A 26,877-nucleotide genomic window follows, 5' to 3' on the forward strand; every position below is an offset into this window, starting at 1 on the left:
CCCCAAGGCTTCTGGTTCCAGGGCCTGACCACCTCTGGCTTCAGCAGCCCAAGAGCCCAAGTGTTCAAATTGCCAGGCTCCTCTGGCCACATCTGCATCGGCCAGGCTTCTCCACTCCCCAGACCCCGTGGGGCTCCAGGGGGGACCGGGGCCGGGGAGTCATTCAAGAGCAGCCCTCGGCTCAGAACTGGGTCTGAGAAGGAGGTTAGCCTCTGTCCGTCTGGTTTGAATCTAAGGTTGGTGGCCAAATGCCAAATTTATTGTAAGACCTACATTTTAATAAGGAGTTGGTATTTGGAGGAAAGCTGCCCTCGTTAACCATTTCCAGGCCAGGGCGAGGTCGCCGCTCGGGGGCCCAGCGTGGGGTTTTGCCTCCCAGTGAAGAGCCCGAGGACCCCTCGAGGCCTGGAGTCAGCACCTGCTGGGAGTCAGGGTGGGCGCTCGTGGCTAGGAAGCGAGATGTTCTCATGCCCCGTAGCTTGGTTCTGCAGCCAACCCGCCGAGGCTCTGGGGTTCAAGCCCGTGACTTTTGTCTTCTCAAGGACTCAGACCCGAGGGGACCTTACAGCCCCTGATTGTTGCAGATTGGGAAAGAGGCACGGGGTTGGGGGTGGGCACTGACCCGGCCAAGGGCTCCCAGCAAGGCGGTGGGACCCCGAGTTCTACCCAGGAAGTCGCACCCTGACGATACACGCCTGCCTCCTCTCTGCTCCCTCTGGGCTGGGGTTGGGGTTGGGGTTGGGGTGGGGGACTTAGGAGCTGAGGCCTGACCCAGCAATTGGGCATGCCTGGGGGCAGTGGGGGACAGGCAACCAGCAGCCCACACAGAGAGCAAATGACTGCCTCCCCCTCCCCCTCGGGTCCTCAGTTCCACCATCTGTACAAGGGGCGACAACAGTGACTATTCCTCCCCGTCAGAGTGACCCAGAGAGGACAGAACCGTCCGGGGCTTTCCTGAGAACGAGCTAAGCACGGTGGGGCTCTACCCAGACAACCGTTCTCCGCACTAGTGTTCTTCCCAGCCCAAACCCCGGTCCTGGCTCACTGGTCCTTCCCCTCTTTCGCCGGTGAACCCCTTGTGGAATCTGAGGAATTCTGTGGGCTCTTCCCCCAGAAAAACACAGGTGCACGCACAATTTCACGTGGAACTCGGGGTGATTCATAGACTCGCTGAATCCTGTCCACGGACCCCGCCCTGCACAGTCAGCTTCATGGAAAGTCAGGTTTCTTCGGCTCCAGAAGAACCTGTCCCTCTGGGGGTGCCCAGGGGCCCCATCCCCACAGCCAGCAGCCAAGGCTGAGGCCAAGGCTATGGGCCCCTCCTCAGGGGCTCATGGAACCCTGGCTTTGGGACCACACTGTGCTCCCGGAGAGGCTGACCTTTAAAGTGTCGCTGGAGGGTTTTTATGACCTGCTTGGGAGTTCCAGCCACGCTGAAAAATGTGTTTGAAGCTCGGCTCCGAGGAGCTCCCAGGGCCTTCTGGAGTGGTCAAGCTGTCTCCTCACCACAGCTGGGCCTGTGGGTGAGGACAGAGGACTCCTCCCTGGCCTTTTCCTTTCTTTTCTTTTCTTTTCTTTTCTTCTCTCTCTCTCTCTCTTTTTTTTCCCCCTATTTGGCTTCCATTTACTCAGCTTTATTACATGCCTGGCACTGGGTTAGAAAGTCCTGCCTTCTTAAATGGGGAAGGCACCGTCGTCATTAAGCCTTGTTCTCAGTGGGGGACAGTGGGGGACAGTGAGGTTCAGAGAGGTGAAGTAACTGACCCAGGTCACACAGCCAGGCTGTCTGTCCCCAAAGCCACCGTTGGTCTCTGGAGGAAAGCGGCTCTGGTTAACCATTTCTAGACGGGGTTGAAGTTGCTAAGGGCCCAGGTGGCTTTTCTCTCCTGCTGTAGAGCCCCGAGGGCCTCCTGGATTCTGACTGGAACAAAGCTGATCCCTCTGCCCACACTCGCTCCCCCTCACGGGCCCTGGTGCCCTCCAGGCTGACGATCCCCTGCCGTGTGTCAGCCTGTCTGTACCCCAGCACCCACCGGTCCCACCAGCAGTGGGCACACTCAGAACCCGGGCCCAGAGCCATCTGCAACACCACTAGCATGTTCCTGCTCACGCCAACCCTGACCCTAGAAAGTTCTCTGCTATGGTGAGCCGTAACCCATCTCCCTGTGGGTCCCCCCACCCCGTTGTCTGGGGGCTCTTCTCCAGAAGGGCTGCTGACACTGGAAGGCAGTTCTTCCGATGCCTCTTTTACGCATGACTCTGGGAACCCGCCGGTCCCTCTCATCTTCCCTGGGGTGCCCAGTGGTGGGACCAGCACCAGATCTTCCTAATTTCTCACAGGAGTGTCCACTGGCAGTTTGCCTCAGAACTTCTGGGAAGCTTATTAAAAATGGACATTCCCATGGGGCGCCTGGGTGGCTCAGTGCGTTAAGCCTCTGCCTTCGGCTCAGGTCATGATCTCAGGCTCCGGGGATCGAGCCCCACATTGGGCTCTTTGCTCAGCAGGGAGCCTGCTTCCCTCTCTGCCTGCTGCTCTGCCTACTTGTGATCTCTCTGTCAAATAAATAAATAAAAATCTTAAAAAAAAAAAAAAAAAGGACATTCCCAGGGGCGTCGGGGTTTCTGGGCGGCTCTGTCGGTTAAACATCTGCCTTCAGCTCAGGGTCCTGGGATCGAGCCCTGAGTCAGTTTCCCTGCTCAGTGGGGAATCTGCTTGTCCCTCTCCCTCTGCCCCTACCCCCTGCTCAAATAAATAAATAAAATCTTTAAAAAGAAAGGAAGGAAGGAAGGAAGGACGGACAGACGTTTTCATCCCATCCCGTGGGATTCCAATCCAGGAGTGGGCTTCAGGACAGCAAAGCAGGAATGACACCGCTGGACAGGAAAAATACCGATTCCTGCTTTAGCTCTGCCCTGTTCCACGTGGTAGCGGCTACTCTAAATTTGCACTGATTCGAAGGGTGACCTATAAATCCCGTTCCTCGGTCCGCCTAGCCACATTTCAAGGGTTTAGTAGCCACAGGTGGCTAGTGGCTCCTACACAGGACAGCACAGACAGGGACTAGTCACCATTACAGAAAGTCATATCAGATGGAGCTGCTCTAGATTTCCGGGTTTTCTTCTCTCTCCCTTTTTTAAAGAAAGGTTTTATTTATTTATTTGACACAGAGTTAGAAGACAAGCAGAGGGAGCCATAAGCAGAGGGAGAGGGAGAAGCAGGCTCCCCATTGAGCGGGACTCAATCCCCAGGACCTGAGCTGAAGGCAGCCATTTAACTGGCTGAGCCGCCCAGGCATCCATTCGTCTCCTTTTTTTAATGAAGAGGGAACAACCACAATAAGGACCAGCATTAAAGGACATCTGAGAAGAGAAAAATCATCCCTCAATCCCGCCATGTCGACATATCTGTTTAATTTTTATTTTGTGGACTTTTTAGCCCATGTCCACACCTATCCAGCTTGCTCGTGAGTCCACTTAGAGTGTGCATGAAAATAATTTTCTTTTTTTGGATGGGACATTAATGAAAAGGGCAGGATTTTAAGATCAGACATACCTGGGGACAGTATGTATGGTTGCACAGGTTGTGCACTGCACAACTCCAAGGGCACCATCCCCACAGATTGTACTGTAGCTGGTGCCCCCTCTAGTTATGCAGTGAGCAACCCTTTAGACTATACCTGCTTTCCGGAAATAGCTGCATTTAATTTCTGGCTTCACGTTGCACCAGCTACATGAGCCCCGTGGACAAGCAGCTTCACCTCTCTGAGTCTGGTTTCCTCAACTATAAATGGGGACAGCAGTACCTAAAGTGCTTAGGCAATGCCTGGCATCTAGGAAGCACTTGAGTCACTTTGCTATTATGCTGGTGACTATTACGACCTTACGATTTTTAAAAAGATTATATTTATTTTATTTGATACTGAGAAGGAGTGAGAATACAAGCGGGGCGGGGGGTGGGGCAGAGGGAGAAGTAGGCTCCCCGTTGAGCAGGGAGACTGATGTGGGGCTCCATCCCAGGACCCCAGGATCACCACCTGAGCCGAAGGCAGACAGTTCACCGACTGAGCCACCCAGGCGTCCCTCTACCTCACAGTTTCATGGGGGCAGATTCAGTGAGATAAAACAGGTAAAGTGCCCTTTGCTGGCAGTGGCACAGCCCAGGGCTGAGCTTGTTGCCTGATACTCGCTTGATCTCCTCCCTCTTCGACAGGATCCATCCATCTGTGCCTCACGTCACCTAGTGGGGACACCAAAACCGCTTAGCTCTTCATTCCCCTCTTGTGGGACATTTAGGTTCTTTACAGTTTTTCTCTGTTGTAAATGATGTGGAAATGGCTCATCTCTTTGTCCTTCCCCTGGATTTCCAAACCCCGCCTACTTCAGGGGAAGTTCTCACAGCCGGAGCCTCTTCTCTGTCAGGACCTTCTAGCTCTTTCTGGCCACCTAGTCAGCCAGAACAGGCTCCCCACACAACTGTGAAGGCCAGTTCTCCCAGCACACTGGCTAAGAGCCAGACTTTGGAATCAGCCTGCCTGGGTTCAATTCCCAGATTCACTGCTGTGTGACCCCGAGTAAGTTACAACCTTTCTGTGCTTCAGTTTCCCATCTAGCAAATAGAGAAAATAATATATTCCTCACAGAGCTGGGGTGAGGACTAAGTGAGTTAATGTATATAAAATTCTTTTTTTTTTTTAAAGATTTTATTTATTTATTTGACAGACAGAAGTCACAAGTAGGTGGAGAGGCAGGCAGAGAGAGAGAGAGGAGGAAGCAGGCTCCCCGCTGAGCAGAGAGCCCCATGCGGGACTCGATCCCAGAACCCTGGGATCATGACCTGAGCCGAAGGCAGAGGCTTTAACCCACTGACCCACCCAGGCGCCCCATGTATAAAATTCTTAAAACAGTGCCTGCGGCCTCGTTCAGTGCTAAATCATGTTAGCCATTAGTGTGTTTATTTGGAGTCAGGTGGGTCTAGGTTTGAGTCCCAGACTTGCATGTAGTATCTGTGCAACCTTTTGGCAAGTTGCTTAACCTCTCTGAACCTCTCTGAACCTCATGTTTGTATCTGTGGCATGGAGACTTTGGTTACTGAGAGGCACACTCTCAATAGTTGTAAGAAACCTTTTCCCCAGAACCAGTGCACACACGCGCTCACCGCACCCCCCCAGAACAGGGGCTGCCCTGAAGCTGTCCCAGGAGTCTGTCCTTCATGGATGCTTCCAGAGAAGCTGGGCTGGATCCAGCAGGAAGCCCTGCCAGTCACTGACTGAACTTGTCTCTTTAGTCTCAGCACCTGGCACACAGTAGGTGCTCAATAAATACTGAAAGAAAAAAATATATGACCAGCTGAAGGCATGAGTGCATGTATGTATGAATGGAATTTGGGTCCGAGGGGAGGTAATCCCAATTCTGTGCCCACCCAAATACGTGGAAGACTTTTATGCACTACAGATTGGGATATGTATTACAAGATTCCCCACTTTCCTGACCCTACTATCTGTAGAAACTTAATTTATTTATGTTTCCCTAAATTTAGGGGCGGAGCATGATTCAGAGAAATCCCTTTTCCAAAGGGAAAGGCTTCCACCTAGCTTTGCCCGCACTCAAGGTCAAAGGAACAGGGGCATCATTCTTCTCTTAGGGGAGGTGGGTAGTGGGGGGGCTGCAGCCACGTTTGTCTGCCCTGGACTGGAGGGGCAGGCAGCTGGTTATCCCGATGTCCTCTCCAATGGGGTGCAGCATCCTCCCTTCCTAAAATATGGGGACCACTTTGTTCCTTGAGCCTCCAAATGCAAAGGAGATTTGATCCAGAGCCCAAAGTTTGATGTCCGGAGTCCAACAGCCTGGGTTGGCATCCCACCTCCCAGCTCTGTGACCTTGAGCTCATCTGGGCCCCGGTTTCTTCATGAGCCATGGGATGTGTTCCAACAGGATGAGGGAGCAGCCCCTGCAGCACTGGCCAATGGCCAGAGCTTTGGCCCTCTAGGTGTCACCCCCCCCCACACACACACACGTCATCCAGAGCCCCTGGAGATGGTGCAGGAGTCCCCACCCCACAGACACCTAAAGGGGATCGCCTTTCAGGGTTCATGTGTATGGAGCTTCCCCTACTCAGCATCCCCACTTCCAGAACAAGGAAGCCTGCAAAGCCAGGAACATCCACTCTTTCCACAGATCTTCAAAGGTTTTCTATGAAGCACTCTTCCCTCAAGTCGGGGAAGGATTGCAAACCAAGCAGACCACCCCAAACCCCAAGGCCCTGGGTGAGGCCGCCTCTTCTGCAGCGGGACTGGGCTGACTCAGAGGGACACGGCCACCGTGTTCGGAGCTTCCTCTCTGCTCTCAGTGTGGCCTCCGTCTTCCCACCCCCACCCCCCATCTTCCTCAACCCTGCTGCTGGGAGGGGTCCTCCCCTGCTGGGAGCGTTCGGTGCCAGGGCGCTCCTGGGAGCCTGGAAGCCTGAGCGGTGTGGGTGTGACCCACAGCTCAGCTCCCTTGCTCACCAAAGGACCCCAGCGGAGGCCGGCGGAGCAGGGGTAGGGGATGGGAGGGGGGTAAGGAGGTGGTCCGGAAGATCAGGGCACCCCAAGCTGCCCCGGAGGTGGGGGAGGGGCAAGGGCCTGACTCACAGCCTGGGCTGAAGACCACCCTGTGGTTGACGCAGACTGGGTGCCAAGCTGCTCCGGGCCTCAAAGAAATCTTTGTGTTTACCCCGGTGGGTGAAAAAGCCCCCTGGCGAATCCACGCGTTTACAAGTCGCCAACCCTTACATTTCCTTCGCCCCATTTCCTGCTCCCCTCCCCCCTACTCTGGCATTTCTCAGTATGGCCCAAACTCCTCATCTTAGGGGAAGCTCTGACTCAGAACTTTAAAAAATCTTACACATCAACTTAAGAAAACAAACTTGGGGGTGGGGGCGGGAAGAGTCCCCGGTCCTTGCGGAGTGGGGGGTGGGGACTGGGCTTTCCGAGAAGCCATCATTCCCTCCTGGGGATCGGGCCAGCGGGCTGGGCGGACCCCACCCGGGGAAGCCCTGCGTCCCCGGGGGTCGCTTCCCCCCCCACCCCGGCGGGGCGCGTCGGCTCTCGGCTGCCGGGTGGGGCCCGGGGTCGCCGGTGCGCACCCGCGGGTCGCGGGTCGACCCGAAAGCAAAGGGGGGTGCCCGGCCCGGCGCGCCAGCCGCCGCCCGCCCCGCCCGGCCATGTGCGCGCCAGCCCGTGCGTGCGAGCGCGCCGCGCCGGTGGCGGCCAGAGCGGCGCCGCGGCACATCTGGTTCCAGGCGAGCCCCTGGCGCCTGCCTCGCCGCAGACCCGCGGCCCAGACACACAGACGTTAATAGATCGGCGCGCCCAGCCCCGCGCGGCCCGCGCCCGCCGCCGCCAAGCTGCTCAGTGGGAGTGCGAGGCGGCCGCCCGCGCGGGAGGGGTGGGCGCGGGGCGCGCGGGGGCCGGGGCGCGGCGCCCGCCCTCCCCCTCCCCTTGTAGCCGCCCCTCCGCGCTCCGGCTCCCACACCTCCCTCCCACCTCCGTCCCCGCAGCCTCCGCTAGGTCCCGGCTTGGAACCACCGCTGCCTTTGCCCGTCCCGGGAAGCCAAGTTCACGGAAATCCCCCCCCCACCCCCTTCTCAGTTGGCGACAAGCACTGCCCGCTGGCCCGGCGCGCACCGCGAGCCAAGCGCTGGGCTGGGCGCGGCGAGGGCGCAGCGCATCTCCGCGCCCGATGGCCCTAGGAGACGAGGCGCTGATGCCATCGCCCGCCCGTATCACAGTTGGGGAGACTGAGGCTGGAGCGGTCACTCGCCCCACGTCACCCAGCGAGAAGGCAACAGGGCTGGCCTTCAACTGGGCGGTTGGACTCCATCATTCCCCCCCACCCCCAGGCAGATCCGCACCGGGTTTTGCCCCCTCCTCAACTCCTAACGCACACACTCGGAGCCCAAAGTCACCTAAAATCGGTGGCAACACAGGCCCTTACCCGGGGCGCGCCCTCCCCCCAGACCCCGCCTCCTCCCTAGAGAACCTTTCCTCAGCTGCGCCCCAGATCCTTTCGTTGAGGTCCTCCGACCCACGCACCTGGAGGCGGTGAGGCTTCCGGGGACTCCCCAGCAATGTGGGTGGATTCTTTCTCCTGGCAATGTTCCAAGACAGCCCCTCATTCAGAATTTGCCCCGGGAACGGAAGGGTGCACTCCAGGCCCACAATTGCTCTGGGAACCATGGGAACCGCTCTGCTTTGGAACCTCCTTTTTTTTTTTTTTTTTAAATTATTCAAGGGTGTATGACACGACATACTTTTGCTTTTTTTTTTTTTTTTTAAAGATTTTATTTATTTATTTGACAGAGATCACAAGTAGGCAGAGAGGCAGGCAGAGGGAGAGGGGGAAGCAGGCTCCTTGCTGAGCAGAGAGCCCAATGCAGGGTTGGATCCCAAGACCCAGGGATCATGACCTGAGCCAAAGGCAGAGGTTTTAACCCACTGAACCACCCAGGCGCCCCTACTTTTGCTTTTGAAAGGAAGTTATGATCTTTAGAAACTGTCCGGATTCTGGATTAAAGGCTCTCCATCTGAGTGGGCTAAAGCAGGTCATGGGTTTCTCTCGGACTTTATACATGCAGACATACATACACACACACACACAATGCCTTTAGCCTCTAGGGGTAAGCATGTGTGCTTGCAAATTGCAAGTAATTTGCTGGCTCCAGGTTAGATTTTAGCATCCCCCTGCCCCTCGGAGGAGACTTTATAAGAAAACGGACCCACATCAAAGTACCACACTTGCCCTTAAACGAGGAGACTAGTTTTTGTTTGTTTGTTTGTTTTTTCTGAGCTGCTCACACCACGGAGGAGTTCTGTTCAGAACTTTCCTGTTAATACCCTCTGAATTCACTTGGGGGGCTTGTTAACCTGGGGCATCAGAAATTCTGGGTTTTAGAACAAAACCACTTTAAAAAAAGTTCCCAGGCTGAAGGTAATGGGCTCTGTAATGGCTTTGGTGAATGTCCCGGCGTTGGAAGCCTGTCTGTTTTAATTTTCCAGCCAAGTCTCATGTTAAAAGTTCTGGGCTGGGGGGGCTCCCCATCCCCCACCCCATGCCTCCCCACCCAGAATGCGGGGCCAGGAGAAGAGCAGAGTGGTGCAGGAAGGGGGAGGTGCCAGCAAACTGGAGGCTCCTAACCCAGCTCCCAGCCCCTACTTCGCCCTCCTGTGGGGAGACACCCCCCACCCTACCCCCCCATCCCCTGGTAAGTCATGCTGAGTGGGCCTGGGAGCCAGTGAAGGTCAGGCCACTGGCCAGGACAAACCAACACTGCTTCCAGGTGTAAAAACCAAACCATCAAAGCAAACTGGCCAAGTAGAGCCTGAGCAAGTGACCGTGGACTTGGAGGGAAGCCGGTTCTACCAAGCATCTGCCATTTCAGCGTCTTGTCTCTCCACCAAGGTGGTTTCTCCTGCTACGAGAGCAGGTGGCAGGTTCTGGTCACTGAACTCTGTCCTCTTGCCTTTCCTTCCATCGGTGGCCTCCCCTCCCTCCTCCTTAGCCAGAAACCTGTGGATGGGAGGCCGTTTACAGGTGCCCCGTCCATAGTCCAGGGTGGGAGGTGGAGGTGGGAGTTCCAGAACTTTCAGGCCCTGGGACTCTGTGAGGCTCTAGCCCCAAGCAAGATCAGTCACCAGTCTGTGCGGTGTTGAGATTCTCCCCGGGGTGCCGGGTAACCCCAAAGATTGAGTGCCCTGCACCTAGCCCTCTCTGTGTGGCCTGGTTGCATGGCCCATTCCTTCTGTATGGTGAGTCCCTTTCATCTGGAAGCTGCAGACATGCAGAGGGCTGGGGGGAGGCTGGTGAGGGGAGGACCAATGACCCCCCCACACCCACGACGCCAGCCAGAGGCTTGGTCCAGCCACAAGGCTTTTGCTTGACTACAAGAGCCATGCCTGGACACCATACTAGTTATCATGATTCTGGAAGGAGCTCCCCCAGCGGCCCTCCATGGAGACCCCTATGTGCCGGCTACTTTACACACAGGACATTGCAGAGTCCTCACGCCTGCCACCCCAGGAAACAGATCCCCATCACTGACCCATCATGCAGATGAAGAAACAGGATCGGAGAGGACTATTAACTTGTTTAAAGTCACACAGCCTCTTCATGGAGGATGAATCAGGGACTCACCCCCAGCCCCACCCCATGCACAAGACTTCAGCACCAGAGCTTCTAACCACTGAACCATACTGCCTCCTGGTGGGACAGCATCCGTGTTCCTGCTGAGCATGGGTGAGTGTGTGCATCCCTCCTCGCCCAGGCAGCAGCCCGCAGAGACGTCACAAGGGGCTTTGGGGAGCACGCAGACCAGGGCTGACTCTTCTGATCGATCATCGGCTACTAGCTGCCTGGAACACTGTGTTAAGAGAGAGTCTGAGGAATCCTGGGTGATTAGCCTTGTTGGCCACGGGCTCAGGAAGGGGGTATTTCGACAAGAAAGTGTTTGTCAATTCTGAGCCTGGCTCCAGTGTCCTGATTTTATAAATGCAGGAGACGGGAGCCCAGAAAGGAGGTATGACTTGCTCAAGGGCCTGGGAGAGTTCTGAACAAAGGCGGAGAGGGGACATGGTCCCCTCTTCAAGGGCGGGGGACCTTGCACTCCTCTCGGGGCACTTTCCATTTCAAGAGCAGGGCTGCAAAGGGCCACCATCCCGCTGCCCTTTGGCCCCTGACACGTTCTTTTGGGAAGTTTCACATAGGTCACAGAAGTCCGTTGGGAGAGAGAGATGTTCAGTTCTGCCTCTTTAAGGAAATGAACGAGCAGCAATCTGGCATGACCAGGAAGCAAACCCTTGTCCAGGGCCTCAGTGGAAGCAAGAGAAACCATCCTACCTCCTTTGATGCATTTATATTAGGGACAATGTTCCACCTCTCACACAGGAATTTCACACTGCTGGGTCATGACAGCAAGGCAAGTTTTGCTCTGAGAGAATCACTATTTTTAAGATACTACTATGACAACGTTCTTTTAAAAACTAAGTTAGAAACAACCTGATTTTTTTTTTTTTTAATGGGCCAAAGACCTTAACAGACACCTCATCACAGAAAAGATACAGACAGCAAATAAACATGGGAGAAGATGCTCAACGTTATGTGCTGTTAGAAATTGCAAGTTAAGGGCGCCTGGGTGGCTCAGTGGGTTAAAGCCTCTGCCTTTGGCTCGGGTCATGATCCCAGGGTCCTGGGATCAAGCCCCGCATCGCATCGGGCTCTCTGCTCAGCGGGGAGCCTAGCTTCCCTTCCTCTCTCTCTGCCTGCCTCTCTGCTTACTTGTGATCTCTGTCTGTCAAATAAATAAATAAAATCTTAAAAAAAAAAAAAAAGAAATTGCAAGTTAAAAGAACAAGGAGACACCAGCACACACTTACTAGAATGGACAAAAGCCAGGACACTGATGACCCCAGATGCTGGCAAGGATGCAGAGCAACGGGAAACTTGTTCAGGGCTGGGGAGCCTGCAGAACCAGACAAGCGCTTTGGAAGAGTTTGTCAGTTTCCCTATGAAACGAACCCGATTCTGAGCATAGGAGCCCGGAGTCAGGCTTCTTGGTATTTACCCAGAGGAACTGAAAACGTATGTTCACACCAAAAGCTACATGTGGATGTTTATAGAAGCTTTACTCATAATTGCCCAAACTGGGAAGCAACCAAGATGTCCTCCAGGATGCGAGCAGATAAACCACGGTCCAGCCAGACAACAGAAAAGCACTCAGTGTTAAAAGAAATGAGCCCTTGGGGCGCCCCGGGGGTTCAGCCAGCTAAGTGTCTGACTCTTGATTTTGGTTCAGGTCATGGTCTCAGGGTCCTGAGATCAGAGGCCCAAGTCGGGCTCCACACTCAGCAGCCAGTGTGCTTGACCTTCTCTTTCTCCCTCTCCCCCTCCCCCTGCTTGTGCTCTCACCCTGAGAAGAAGAAGAAGAAGAAGAAGCAGCAGCAGCAGCAGCAGAAGAAGCAGCAGAAGCAGAAGGAGAAACAAAGAAACAAAATGAGCTATCAAGCTATGAAAAGCCATGAAGGAACTTTAAGTGCACACTACTAAGTAAAAGAAGCCAATCTGAAAAGGCTAGCTATATGACATTCTGGAAAAGGCAAGTCTGTAAACAGTAAAAAGGGGTTGGCAGCCAGGAGAGGGAGGAGCAAGTGGAACACAGGATTTTTAGGGCAGAGAAACTATTCTGTATGATACTATCGTGGGGGATGTCTGTCATTATCTACTGGTCCAAACCCTATGGCCTGGGTGACAATGATGCAACAATTTAGGTTCGTGAATTGTAAGAAACGTACCAATCTGGTGCAGGGTATTGTGTGTGAAGGGAGGGGTTATGGGCACTCTCTGTACTTCCTGCTCGATCAGGCTGCAAACCTGAAACTTCTCCAAAAAATAATAATAAAGTCTATTTAAAAGGGAAAACAAGGGGCGCCTGGGTGGTTCAGTGGGTTAAAGCCTCTGCCTTTGGCTCAGGTCATGATCCCAGGGTCCTGGGATTGAGAGCTCTCTTTCCTCTCTCTCTGCCTGCCTCTCTGCCTACTCGTGATCTCTGTCAAATAAATATGTAAAACCTTTAAATAAATAAATAAAAGGGAAGACAAAAAGGAAAAAAAAATTAACTACAGCCTGTGGTGTGCTGCTAGATATTTAACAATCGGTCCTCTGTGAGAAGGGACCCTGGATTTATGTTTGTCGATTTCTGGGGTATAAATACTTCCACCACGGCCAACTTCCAGGTATAACATGACGCCAACGAAGTCCAGATTGGGAGGTCAGGCACAGAAGCACCCCAGGATACAGTATTTGCACCATCCAGATACCATAAATGCAAAAAATCCCAAGCCTATAAACCGTAGTCAGTGCAGTAAACTGGTAAGAGGTGAGTTCTCAGTATATATCGCCTTTGTTTTCCAGACAGCTTGTGTCATTGTAACTTTATTTAATTTAACTTTTGAGAACATCTGTCTTTGGCAACTAGCTTCCAAAATCCGGGGCAGTCTCCTGGCGGGCACTCGTGAGGCAGCACAAGCGGATGCTGGCCCGCCTGCCCCTGCGGTTTCCGAGCGCCCAAGGGAGGGGGTCTCTGTTTTGCCCATTTCCGCGAATCCCTGTCCACGCGCAGGAGGAGGGTTTCGTCAGCAGCAGCGTCACGGTGTACGGGCCATTCTGGATTTGGAAACCAGATATTGTATGAATGGTGATAGCCCCTGTCTGTCCACCGAGAACTGTCACCCTTGGTGGGGGGGCTGTGAAGCCCCCACCTCCTGCTCCGTGTTCACCAGGGTTCAGACCCTTCCCAGTGATTTGATGCAACCTGTGTGTCTAACAAAAACCCCGCTGAGCCCTGGGGTCTTTCTAAAGTGACTCATCACCCTCAAGGGTGTGCCCAGAAGGCTGAAAAGTCCTTACAGAGAAAAACTCAGATTTCCTACCAATTATCAGGGGAAGGGGGTGCATCCCCCCAAAACAGAGGCTGCGAGGGAAGGGGAGGATGGGTTGGGTATGGTGGGAGGGACAGAGGCCGCAGGGCGGAACTGGGGTCCTCACGGTAGCTGCTCAGCACAATCCCTGGGTGGAGATTTTAAAATAAGAGGCCAAGTCCCCCCGCCCCCAACCAGCCCCTCACCCTCCAGAGTCTGACTCAGGCTCTGAGCCTGGCCACGAGCACTCACCGAGCACTCACACTGTGCAGTCGAGGATCGAGAACCCCTCCCTGACAATGCCAAGTGCATGATCTTGGGCCATCCGACGGGCCTAGTCGAGCCCCCTGTACTGTGGCCACAGGCCACTTAGCCAAAAATAAGCCCATTCCTCCACCTGCAGAGTGGCTTGTCCCAGGCGGTAACTCAGGTAACCGAGCATCGGTGCCGGCGTAAGGCAGAACGAGACACGCCGGACTCGGTCCGCGCACGTGTGCAGGGCGCTGAGCCCAGTGCACCGTGCTGGGCGACGGACAATCTCACTGATCCCCCTTTTCCGGGCAGGGAAACCAAGGCTCAGGGACCATGAGGACCGGCCCGAGGTCATCCAGCTAGCTGGTTGGCAGAGTCAGGATTCAGACCCAAGCGGGCAGGCTTCCGCTCACAGAAGACGGGGAAGCTGAAAGGAGAGATTTGGAAAGCAGGCGAGGGTGTGCTAAGGAGAACACGAGTGTCTCCCTGGGCCATGGGCTCAGCAGCCCTAAGCCACGGGCCTCTCGGAAAAGAACAAGGCGGAACACCCCTGCCCTATGCATGCCTCACCTCCTTCCTGGGAGACCCTCATTGTCCTTAACTTCTGGGGAGTCTCAGCAGACCAGGCACTTTCTGTTCCGTTCTATGAATGAGAAGGAGGGGTTTGCTCCATCCGAAGCCAGGCGGCCGAGGGTGGTGAGGCGCGAACTCTCAACACAAGCTCCTACTCATCCCGCAAGACTCCACGTGAAAAGCCCCGAACGCCTTGCGCATATGTCTGCTTCTGCCTCCTCGGGACTCACTTTCATGCTTGCGCCCCTGTCCCAAGTCCTCCAAGGCTGTGAGCTCCCAGCTGCCTCTCTGGGCCCCGTGTGACTGAACGGAGGTAGACGGAGCAGCTGAAGCGCGGACCCAGGGAGCCCTCCCGGCCTTTCTCCTTCAGAGTCGGTTAGACCTCGTCCTGACATCGTTGGTGCATCACGGAGAAAACAATGAGGTTGATGTGTGCTGTTGCGGGTGTTCAGGGAGCGGGCACAGAGGGAGAGGGAGAAGGAGAGGCAGAGCGGGAGGTGGGCAGCTCACCATGGAGCCTGGGTAGAGGAGGGCTCCTCAAACGAGCCCCCCTTCCCATCGGGGGGCCCTTCCCACCCTCAAAACCCTCTCTCACCCCCCCTTAGAGACGGTGCAAGGGGGACAGGGTTGTTAACTTGCTTCTCAAGAGGGGAAACAGGTCCAGAGAGTCTCCATGTGGCCTGCCCAAGCTTGCCTAGCTGGGATCTTAGCTAGAGTCTCCCTGCCCTTAGCTCCTGGGCCATGCCACCTGTCTCCTTCCAAATCTCGAGGGGGTATAATAAGAGGACCCTCCCCACCGGGTTGTTATGATGATTCCAGGGACTCGGGTCCAATGACCAAAAGAGGCCACAAATCAGCCTGCTGGTTCTGCAGCCCTGGCAAATCATGTCCCTGCCCTGTGCCTCAGTTTCCCTGTCTGTATAACACGTGATCCATGGATGGCTGTGAGGGCTCCGAGGGATGACATCTGGAAAGCAGTCAAGATACGGGTCCCACAGTGTCGCTAGGGCTGACAAGCATGACATGGGCCCTCTGTACACCTCACCTCTCCAGAGGGGGAGGGCTGTACTGGCCAAGCTCCCTGCCAAGCCACGAGGCCCATCTTTGCCCCTCCCTTCTATGAAGCGTCCCTGAATGTCCAATGCCTGGCAGGCTCCCACGACTGAGGGAGCAACCTGCTCCCCCACAGTCATATGTCCCCACCCCCTCTGCAGGGGGCTGCACTGCGGGTGGGTCTCCCTCAGCCAGCACCAATCCAGTATGGAAAAGAGTCTGCAACAGGCTGGGCACATTTGCTTAATTCTCCCCTAGCCAGGGCCTGGCCCCCACCTAGGCAGCTCTGATTTCATTAACATTCTGCTGAGACCCTCCCCCACCATCAGACCCACGAAGGCCCCCCACTCACAAAATCGGGACGCTGGAGTGTTTGCAGAGCGGAGGGCAGGGGAGGAGGGGCTGCTGATTGTGAAGACGGAGTCTGAGGCTCCTGGTGAGCCGGGACCTCTTCGAGAGTGAGCAGATGCTGAGTCAGGGTGGGGCACCCCCTCTCAGATGTCCGCCCTGCCCTGGCACAGCCCCGCCAATGACTGTCTCCTGATGTTTTGCGCCCCCCACAAGCCTCCGACCAGCTACATTCTGTCACTTCCCGTCTTCGAAAATGCTGTTCCCTCTGGCTAGAACACTTTTCCGCCTAGCCTTAAAGCCAGCCCAGTTCTTCACCTCCCACCTTAGGCACCACTTCCTATAGGAATACAGTTTTTATGGGTTCCAGAATACACCGTGGAAGGGTAATTAACAGACGGGTAAGGACATGTTGGCCACACGTGACGGCATGTCAGCTGAACAACCCAGATCCACTGTCACTCTTTACTGTGCAGAAAGTGCATTTGCCATGGAGGGTTTGATGTCATGGGAGGGGGGAACTGGAAGGGGGTCCCATGCTCAGCTCCCCCGCAAGGGCAGGGACCACCCTCTTCTGAAGCTACTTCCATGGCTTCCTGCCACCAGCCTTCAGCCCAGGACACAGACCGCTCAGATTCTGTGGGAGCTGGACAGACCCACGGGGCCAAACGGACACACTCAGCCCCGGAGGAGAGGCGTGCAGGGTCTCAGTGACATAGCAGTCTGTCCCCGTGGCAGGGGACAAGATGGCATTAAAGTGGTCCCAGAGCCAGCTGCCCAGGACACCGGGATGGGCGTTGGTTGCTTTAAGGGCCATGGTTGACGTGTTTCTCCACCTACAAGGCAGGTGACCTTGGGAAAGTTACTTGAACTCTCGGAGCCTCCACTGCCTCATCTATAAAGAGGGTATATAAAGGTCCCTCTGTGTTAGGGGAGACCATACATATGAAGCACATAAAGCAAACCCCAGTGGTATTTGGGGGAACTCTTCCTCATAAACGTAAGCTCTGTGAAGTCAGGCAGCGACTCCCTGGAGAGCAGCCTCCCTCTATCCAGGTCAGAGGGGTTGGCTGAAACCCAACCCACACAACCGCTCTCAGCCAATCAGCACTCAGCTTCTCTGTGATTGGCTCGAAGGTGGGCAGGGACCCAATCCCAGCAGAGCGAGACCCTGGGAGAGAGATGCCGGCTGCTCCATGGTTTAGTCCTGGATCCAGCAGTGCCTGAAGTCCCGCCCTGGATTTTTTAGTGATGTGCATTATGATTTTTCTTCCGCTTAAGCCACTTGGGGCCGGTTTTCTCTCCGTTGTAGGTGGCAGCACTGACTAGCACAAAGCTGGAGACTCACCTACACCTGGACCCTCACCCTTGCCCTGGCAGAACTAGAGCGGTGTGCCCCCACTAGGAGAACCCCCTCCCCCAAGTACAGCACTCCAGGGACTTGTGGGCCGGACTTCATTATCATGCCTCCTCTGTTCCAGCCCTGCCCCTGCTGCATGTGCTGTCCCGGTCGTGTCTCCCAGGTGGTTTGGGATGTGGGTCTTTGCAGCCTGTTGGGGTGGGGGCTCTGGACAGCCAGAGCGTTGCACCGTGGGGAGAGCTAGGATGGGAGGGCTCCGGGGTCTGACTCCACCTCTACCCGGTGCTGGCTGTGCAGCGTTGGGATGACAACGCCTGTCTCTGAGCCCCAGGGGTCCCCGTGCTCCTCAACTTGATGGAATTTACTGGCACTGCAATGCATTACTTGTCTGTGTCATTATCAGCTAATCACCTGTCGCAGGTTGCCTGGAAGCTCCTGAAGGCAGATGGGGGTGTCTGCCCTGGGTCTGCATTTGGCACGGGGCTCAAGAAATATGTTGAGTAGAAGAACCTCTACTTCTCAGCTGTGAAATGGGAATGTGGATGGCCTTCTGTAAAGATCGGAGGGGGGGAGATGCATGCCCTGAGCTTAGACCCAAGTGGGAGCTTCCTCGGGGAGATGACTTGTTACCCCCGAGGGAGCTGCTGGCTCTAGCAACGGCAGTGATGACATGGCAGGTGGCCGAGGGCCAGTCCCTGGCCAAGTGCTTCCAATCCTGCATCCTCACAACCCACGTGTCCGTATCCTTCCTTTGCAGATGAAGAAACTGAGGCCTAAAAGGGGAAACCCTTAGCCTCAGGGAACCACTTGGGCTGGGTCAGACTCACTGGCCCCACTCTGGACCTCTTCTCTCTGGGTGCCCTTTGGACACACAAGGCCACGAGGCCCCAGCCCTTGATTATGAACTCCTCGAACTGCTGCCTTCCTAACGGGGACCATGGCCCCTCTCAGAGGCCTGCCTGTAGCAGGGGGAGGTAGAGATGAAAATCTGCTGTGCAGAGGACACCGGTTTGCAGAAAGCAGCCGACATTTGTCACAAGCCGCAGAGCCCAAGAAGCTGCTACAGAGCTCTCCAGAACCCTGAGCTTCTCCTGCGGGGCCCCTAGGGGCCAAAGGAGATACAGCCCACCTCTGATCTCTCTGGAATGGGGCTTTCTCAGCTTTTCTCTCTCCTCCCTGCCTGGGGCTCCCTCCCACGCTGTCTGCCCTGTCCACAGATCCACTATTCACTTAGATTCCCATCTGGTTCTGGTTTTTGAGAGGCAGAGGGAAAAGAGGGTTTAGGGAGAAGCTGAGAGCTGGCTCCCAGTGGAGGTAAATCTGGTACCTTCACTTCTTTTCTTGGTGCCCCAAGCTCTGTGCATTCCCCACCCCCCCCGCCGCCACCTGCCTACAAACCCAGATCCACACGGAACCTGCTTCTGATGGCCACTTAGACATTGGGGTCCCAGGCAGAGAAAGGAGCCAGCATCAAGATCAGCTTTCCCATGAGTGCAAACACCATGTCTAAACGTGGGATCTGCTGGAGCGCAGGGATCACTGAGTGTGTGTGTGTGTGTGTGTGTGTGTGTGTGTTTGCACGTGCGTGTGAGTGTGAGCGCGCACATGTTCTCACTATGTGGTAAGAACCCATCTGCAATCCCTGAGGGAGCATATCTGAATATCTCAGCCTTTCTCCCTGAGCCGTCTTATCCACAGAACTTCTAGAAGTTGCAATTAATCTCTAATTTGAATTTTTAACCTCAAATGCCACATTATAAAAATAGTTGTGTTGTGTTTTATAGGCGGTATTTGTCATGAAATTATACATGGTTACAGCCTGGGCCGTGGAAAATAAAGCAAGATGCTTATTCTGCCTGGGAGTGGCAGTCCGTCCCAGCCAGGCTGGGGCTGCGGCAGATCCAGGCCATCCTTCCAGACAGGGGACCCCAGTCGCTGGGCAGGGTTGTGGGAGGGGGGACGCCCAGGGCTGGATAAACGCTAACTCTTTGGAAAGCAGAGTTAGGTACCGGCAAAGGCCACTAGAGCTAGCTAGCTCCTGGGGCCCAAAACTCTTGTTCCTAACCTCAGCTCCTTTTCCAGTGGGGCCTTGGGAAACTTCACTCTCCTTAGTTTTTCCAACTGGGAGAGGGCTTAGCGGTCCTGAGCCGGGTGTCTGTCCCCTCTTCCCAAGTGTCAGAGAGAGTGAAAGAGAAAATAAATTGGCCAAATGGGTGTCGCCCTGAGCCCCTGCCTGCCTGATTTCATCAGCAACTTCAAGCAGCCCAAGCTCCCAGAGCTACCGCTATGCCCATTTTGCTGATTCAGAGCTTGAGGCTCAGGGAAATAAGGTGCTTTCCCAAGATCGTCAGAAATCGGGGGTGCGTTTGGGGCCAGAATCACACAGCCAACCCAGGCCCTATCAGCAGCATGCCTTGCCCCCGAGAAGGTGGGGGACCCACTGCACCTCTCTGGGGCCAGCTTTGTTTCTAAACCAGTGTCACCACTGAGCTGCACAGAGGACCAGGGAGGTTGCCCCTGTTCCAGGATCTCGGGCATCTGCATGGGTCGAGCTCCAGCTTCTGATTCAGCATCACGGTGCCCCTTGTCCATCTCCTCCTGGGCAAGCCTGGAGAGCCTGGGTGGGGTCAGGAGTGGGCACAGCCCCAGAGGCTCTGGGCCAGCCAGGCTGAGGAATACGTCGAGGACAAGCGCCTTACTGAGGACACGGTTCCCAAGGTAGCCACTCACTTCCCACACGGCAGGGGAAAACTGGCTCACCGAGAGAGCTCCCGGAGAGGGCTCTGGAGACTCCGGACACGCACAGACGAGCAGAAGGAACTCCCGCGGTTCTTAATAATACGATGACAAGTCTCGGACCAGGCCTCGCTCATGGGCTCGCTCCCTCCTGTCCCTCTGCTCCTGGGACAGCCGGTCTCTTTCTCACCTCTGAGCCTTTGCGTCTCTTCTTCCCGCCACCTGAAGCACCTTTCGCCACCTCTTCTTTTGGCTCACTCCTCCAGGAAACCTTCCCTGACCCTCCAGACCAAGTAGGGGGCCCCATTATCTGATCTCCTAGCAGCCAGGACATCTCCTTCCTGGCAGGGACCGCACCTCCCTGATCCCAGCTGGGACCCCGATATCCAGCGTACGCCTGACACACGGGGCAGGTGCTCAACAAATATCTTTGGAAGGAAGGAAGGCAGGAGGGCCCCATCCCTGGGATGCCTCCCCCAACCTTCCTCTTGTGAGACCGACATCAGCCCCTTGAAAAGGCTGCCATCCTGGGAGCCCTGGCCAGCCCGGCCCTGAGTTCACTGCACCAGCAACAGTTGCCTGGAACAGTGACCTCGCTTTCGGCCACTTAGATCTTTGCCTTTCCTTCATTCCTTCCCAGTGAAACCAGAGCACAGCATTTTTCCTTCTTGTCTCCAGCCATTTCCCGCTTGGAGCCCTGACCCTCTCCCTGCCCGGGGTTGCCCTGGCTGGGCAGCCGGCTCTGTGGAAGTTAAAACACAATGTCCCTAGGAAACATGAGAGTCCCAAAGGCTGGGGTCCCTCCTCAGGCCCCAGCCCCCGGCCCCCTCCGGCCCCACACTGCCCTGGGGTCCTCCTGCCTGACTGCTAGGGGGGCAGGCCCTGCACGAGGGGGTCCTGGAAAAGCCCGTGCCTTCCTCAGCGCACTGCAGAAGTTTCTGGATGAGAACTGGGAAGGCGGGAGGCATAGCCTCTCCCTGGCAGGGCCCAGGGCGCTTCCAGCAAGAGGTCACTGTGGCTCCTCGGCCATCTGGGGGCCCGGCATGGGGTGGCCGGCCTTGCCCCGAGACTCTAGCTTTGGGCAAGTCACTCGGCCTTTCTGAAGCTCAGTTTCCTTATCTGTAAGAGGGGAGGCAGGCAGATAGGGCAGGACAGCAGGCAGCAAGCGAACGACACTGCCGTCATGCTCCACTCTTTGGTCAGGGCCCAGAGCGCGCCTGTCCCCTGGGGTTTTCCCAGCACAATGTCTCAAAACAACACACCTGTGCACCGAATGAATGTGCAAATTAAGGGGTCCCATCCAGTGTTCTTGGAACCCAAGGCAAGGTGTCTCTTGGAGGGGGTGGGGAAGGGGTTGAGCAGTCTCTCAGGGGAAGGCAAAAGGCCTGTTTCCTGTAGATTCGCCCTGAGGAGAAACAGGGGACAAAGTGCCAGGCTGTCTTCTGTCCGGTTCCTGGGATGTCCTTCCGGCCAGCCGGCCCCTTGTGTGGGAGGCAGCCCTTCCACCTCCAGGTCCCAGAGAGGAAGCCAGGTCTCCAGGCTCCCAGCTGGGAAAATGTGGCATTGGGAGGCCCCTCTGGCTTCCAAGCCCACAGGGTGAGGGGTGGGGGGCTGTGAGGGGACGTGGGGCCTCAGCAAGGACCGGGTCAGCCCGTGCTCTCAAGAGAAGCTCGTCCTCTGCCCTTAGCTGCAGGGAGGCGGCCACCTTTAGCTCTGTGCATCTCAGCATCATGGAAAAGTGGACTGGGGAGGCTCGAAGGCTCGTGGAACGGGGTGAGTCACTTACGCTCTCCGAGCCTCCGCGTCCTGCTCTGGAATCCTAACAGCAGATACCCGTGTCCACCTGTACTCGGCTCCAGCACTGCCCTGTGTCTGTATGTCCGTCCTGCTAGGATGCACGGTTCCTCTCCCCCTTGCTGACCCAGGCGCTCAGAGAGAGGAAGAAACCCACCCAGGTCACACAGCCGGTGTGGACGGTCCCCATGCAAACAGACCCTCGGCTGACCCGTTGTCATCAGCAAGAAGAGAGTCTCAGCAGGGGTGGGGGACGCAGAGGCAGAAGGCCCAGGACAGACCGGGACGGGGCCCGGGCTCCCCGGAGGGCCCCGCACCCACCCTGAGGAGGGGGGCGGCCAGACCCGGGCCCCGCGTGGCCTGGCTGCCCGCTGGCTGGACCGGCCGCCCGCAGGACCATCTTGAGAGCATTAGGGGCTGCTGTTAACAGATGTTTTCTGTTACGTGTTATTTGTTAGTCTAATGAAAGGAGGTGCACTGGCTTTCAAGACCTCGGCGTTCTGCGGGGGTTTTATATGGGAGGCCCGCGCCGAGCTCTGGTACAGGAGAGGCCCCGGGCCCCTGCCAGGCGCGCCCGGCGGCTCCCGCTTTGATTCTGCGGGTTGCAGTCATCCGCGTGGTAATTCCAGCTCTGGTTAAATGTCACTTTTAATAAGGCCATCTCTGGCGTGGAAACGTCTGCGCCCACGGCAAGGGGGGAGGACGGGCCAGGAGGTGGGATGGGGGACCCAGGGGACAGTACCTGGGGCCGGCGGACAGCCTGGCCCTGGGGACCCCACGGGACAGCGGCGGGCAGGCAGGATGCTGGGAGGGGGCTTTGGCAGTGACAGGAGAGGTAGAGGGTCCCCCGCCCCTGCCATGCCCCACCGCTGGCAGCTGGAGGGTCTGTGGCAGTCCAGGTGTGCTCACCCTTTCGTGCACAGAAAGATGATGGGGAACCTATTAAATGCAGATGCCCAGACCCTGTGGAGCATTGTGCTGTGGGCTGGGGTGCGGCCCTAGGACATGCATTTCAACCGGCTGCCCCGGTGATTCTCATGCAGTGATTTCTGGGACAACGTGTTGACGAACAGACGGTGCAAACTCCCTCAGACCCGCGACAGGCCGCGTCCGGGGCCCCACCTAAGGCCTCCTGGGGAGCAGGGCCACAAAGGTAACACCCCTGACCTGGTCGGCTCTCAGGTTACAAGGTGCTTGCTCGGCTCTGGGGTGGAAAGGCCCCTGTGGAAGCTTCCAGTTTCCCTGTCCCGGCCCCTCACCCTTTCACTGCTCCACACCAAGGACCGTCCCCCAAAGACTGCCCGGCAGCTCCTGTCCACCTCCTGGCCCCCATGCCCCCTCCCGCCCCGCCAACCGGAAGGTCCCAGCTGCCCCTCCCATGCACGGAAAAGCAGAATGGATCACAAGAGGGACCAAAAATAATGTCTTCCAGAGCTTGCTTGGTCTTTTAGGGTCTAATAAAAGGTATCACCGGCTGTAAAGTGCCCCGTGTGGACGGCGCCTGTCATCACGGTGGCTCTCGGAGCCAGGCTGGGGACAGGCAGCTTCCCAGATGTGGGAGGGACACAGCCTTGTGGGGGCAGTGAGAGCATCTGGGTTGTTTAGCGAACCTGAGATTCCACGACTCCTGCCCTCTGGCCGGGGTGAGCTCTGCCCCCACTGCCACCCGCGGGCCCCTGGGTGAGGAGCCCCCGCCGTGTGCCCCCCGCCCCCAGGCCCTCTCCTGGCCCCTGGAGCACCCTGACTGCTCAGCATGGGAGCAGGCCGGATACCGTCCCCCTCTGTCTAGGCAGGAAGCCCCCCTCCCTGGTGCTCTCCTACTCGCTGCCGCCTCACAAAAGCCACTTAACCCTTTGGCCCATCCCGCTCACCGGCTGCCCGCGGCCCCTGCCCACTCAGAGCCTGGACTTGATCTCTTGGGCCCTGGTTGGAGCCCTGACGAAGGGGCGTGAGTGTGTGGGTGTTGAGAGTGTGCAGGTGCATGTCAGCGTGTGTTGATGAAGGTGTGTGTGTGCAAGCGACTGGGTTTGTGTGTGTGAGTGCGTGAATTGGGCTGTGGGGGGGGACGTGAAAGGGTTTGTGTGTGTGGGGTTCTTGTGTGCATTTGGGAATGTTGTGTGTGAGTATGAGTGGGTTCGTGTGTGTGCATGTGTGAGGGAGAGGGGTTTATGTGTGTGAGTAGGTGTGTGTGTGGGGTTGTGTGCGGGAGTGCATCTCTGTCTGTGTGTCTGGGAAAACCAGTCCACCACGTGGTCCCCAAAATGCCAGCCCGTGACCAGGTCTTCAGTGACCTACCACAGAATGAGAAAAACAGAGACAACCTGTGACTGTGTTAAGCCAGATGAAGACAGGTTTGAGGACCAGCCTTGACTCGGAGATGCCGCAGGGGTCTCCCTCGGACGCCCGGACGCAGCCGCGGGATGGTGGTGGTTGTGAGGCCGTGGCTTCTCTGGGCAACTCTCACCATCGTCCCCCCCGCCCCCCGCCCGGCCCGTGCTTGTCGCTCTCAGCCCCTGAAAACCTCACCGGAGCCTGGGATCTGAGGGTCTGCGCAGGTGGCAGCAGCTCGAGGCCTGACACGTAGTCGGCCCTCGGCAAAGGGCCATGGAGTGAGCAAGTGGGTTAGCCTGGGGGCGGAGCCAGACTGGGCAAGGGGGCCGCCCTGTTGATGTTCCTGAGTCAGGGACCCTCCGCTGCTCTCCTGGGTCTGGGAGGCTGCAGACGGGCCTGCATAGGCAGAAGGAGACCATTCTGGATATTTCTAGACAGGAGGGGTAGAGGACCTCCCCCCACCACCACTCACTTCACATCTTCCCAAACCCAAGCTGAGCGGACCCCGACAGTGCCTCCCATGGGCCTGTGATCCAGACCACCCCGCTGAGGGGACCCCTTCGGCGGGCTGCCCCATGGCCCCCTGAGTGCAGCCCACACCTGCCTGGGGGACCAGCACGCATCCCAGGGGCTCCAGGGATGGCCTTGGGGAGTAGCAGAAATCAGGGGCTTCAGAACAGGACAGATCTGGGCTGGAGCCCTAAATCCTCAGGAAGATGGGACCTCGGCCAGTGGCTCATTTCCCTCGCGCAGAACCGGGACGATGAAAGGACCCACTCCTTGCTGGTGGGACAGTGGGGCTCCGGCAGGTCTGTGGAGTCCTGGGGGGCACACGGCGAGCGCCCAGTCAACGAGCCTGTGATGGCCGCTGGCCACTCTCCCTGAGTCCCTGGCACGACCCCTGACCCTTGTCCCCTCCCACTGCCTCCAAGCCCAGGGCAGCCCCTGGCCAGGTTCCAACCCTGTTGTGCCATTTGGAGGATGCATTCAGGGGACCCACGGGCTCTCCCTTAAATCACCCCCAAGATTCGCTCGCACCTGGGGTCAGCCACCATCCTTTGGGTCTTGGACACCACGCGAGCCTGTCAAGTTTCACCTTATCCCATCTGACCTCACCTTCCTGCCTGGGACAGGCCACCAAACCCCCTCCTTCTTGTCTTTACCCATTTAGAAACTCTCAACGCGGCACAGGGCCATGTAATAGCCCGACTCCGTGCAGCCCTCCAGGCCTATCCCTTCCTGCCTCTCTGCCCCCTTTGGTTCCCCAAACAAATCCCACCCCTCCCTTCCCAGCTGGGAGACCTTGGGCCGGTTGCTTTGCCTCTCTGGGCCTCCAAAAAATAGGGACGGCATGTCCTTAGTCCTGCCTGACTCACAGGGCAGCTGTGGACATCACCCACTCGGGGCTCACCACACCTAGAGGGACATCCCTGTCCATGGTGCCGATATCACAGATGGCAACACTGAGTCTCGGGTTGCTTTCTGGGCCTCGAGTGTGGTGTGCAGACAGGTGTTATCACTGCTACTCCCAAGCTACTTTTCCAGAGTCTTCTGGGAGGGAAGAGAGCTCCAGCCCTGTTAAGCTTCTGCCCATGGGGAAGGGCCCTTGTGGCGTGCTAGCTGGTCCAAGGCTCCTGTGCCACACCCCCAAGCTCCACGCCGATCATCTGCATGACCACCCTGGAGCCAAGAATAATGAACTAATGCAAGGGCCCGGCCTGCTGAGAAAAAGCCGGAGAGGCACCCCTCCCACCAGCCACCCTGGTGGACCGGGCAGTTCTCTCCAGCTGAATTCCCCTGGGCTCGCAGCTTCCAGACCTGGTTCCTCAGCCTCTCTCTCAGCCTCCTCTTCCCACTCAGGGCAGGTGCCAAGGGCTGCCCTCGCCAGGACCCAGACCCCGGAGACTCCATGTTCCTGGGGCATTTTCTCAGCCTGATCAGACTGTGATGAAGGACAGGAGAGGCCTCTCAAACATCTGGGTCCTGCCTCCCACTATTCAGGTGGGAACTGAGCCCAGAGGAGGGATGTGACATGATCAAGGTCATGTCAAGGGAGGGGGCAGCAAAAGCCAGGGCTCCTCGTGCATGGAAGGGGAGGCTTTACCCCCCTCCCCGCCCCCTGGAAATGGAGGCAGGGAAGCAAGAGAAGAGGGAAGAAAAGCAGGTTCGATCGGAAAAAAGCCCTTCGCGGAAGAAACCCTTCTTGTCTTTTTCCCCCACCAGCCTGTACTGTCCCAGCCGCCCCCTTCCGGGCTCCTGCCATCACCAGCCCAGGGGCTGCGTGGCCACCTGTCACAGCGAGCTGGGGGAGGCAGGTGGCTGAACCCCGTGGCCAGCTGCGGGGAACAGTGTGACGCTTCCTCCAAACATGAAACCTAGAATTGCCACATGACCCAGGAGCCGCTCCACTTCTGGGCACAAACCCCGAAGAACAGAAAGCGGGGATGGGAAGAGGTATTTGCCCACCCATGTTCACGGGCATTAGTCACGGCGTCCTAGAGGCGGAAACACCCAGGTGCCCAGCAGCAGACGAATGGAGAGTCATGACGCGGCGTGAGCACACACGCACCCGCGCAGCCGCGCACGTGCACTGGAATATCCCTCAGCCCCCCAGAGGACGGAGATCCTTACACCGGCGGCCACGTGGAGGAACTTGGAAAACGTCATGCTAGGTGACATAAGCCAGACAGCAGAGGACGAATGTCACAAGCTTCCCTTCCATGAGGTCCCTGGAGTCGTGGGATTCGCAGAGACGGACAGGAGCGGGGTGGGTGCCAAGCGCAGGGAGGGGGATGGCGAGTTGGTGTTTCATGGGTGCAGAGTTTTATCCGGGGAAGATGAGAAAGGTCTGGAGACGGAAGCTACTGATGGTTGCCCAACGATGTGAATGTGCTTTATGCCCCTGAACGTGTGCTTAAAAAATGGTACAAGAGGTAAACCTTCCGTTGGGTATATTCCACCACAATAAATGCTTTCAGAACT

The 26,877-nt window shown here is 56.8% G+C and overlaps 1 protein-coding gene across 2 annotated transcripts in view; it reads right to left on the reverse strand.

Moving 5' to 3' along the window:
• The window catches only part of PRRX2 (paired related homeobox 2), a 42,092-nt gene that overhangs the window by 10,870 nt on the left and 4,345 nt on the right, over window positions 1–26,877 (reverse strand). Inside the window, exon 1 of one of the 2 annotated variants that reach the window (XM_032307705.1) lies at window positions 8,020–8,215. The exons of the other annotated variant lie outside the window; for it this stretch is intronic. Within the exon in view, the coding sequence (XP_032163596.1) occupies window positions 8,020–8,155 (136 nt within the window). The 5' untranslated portion in view covers window positions 8,156–8,215. Of the gene's footprint in view, window positions 1–8,019; window positions 8,216–26,877 lie in introns of those variants that run through there. 2 annotated transcript variants of the gene reach the window in all.

The sequence above is a fragment of the Mustela erminea genome, chromosome 12 (assembly GCF_009829155.1).
Source record: "Mustela erminea isolate mMusErm1 chromosome 12, mMusErm1.Pri, whole genome shotgun sequence".
NCBI classification, from domain to species: Eukaryota; Metazoa; Chordata; class Mammalia; order Carnivora; family Mustelidae; genus Mustela; species Mustela erminea.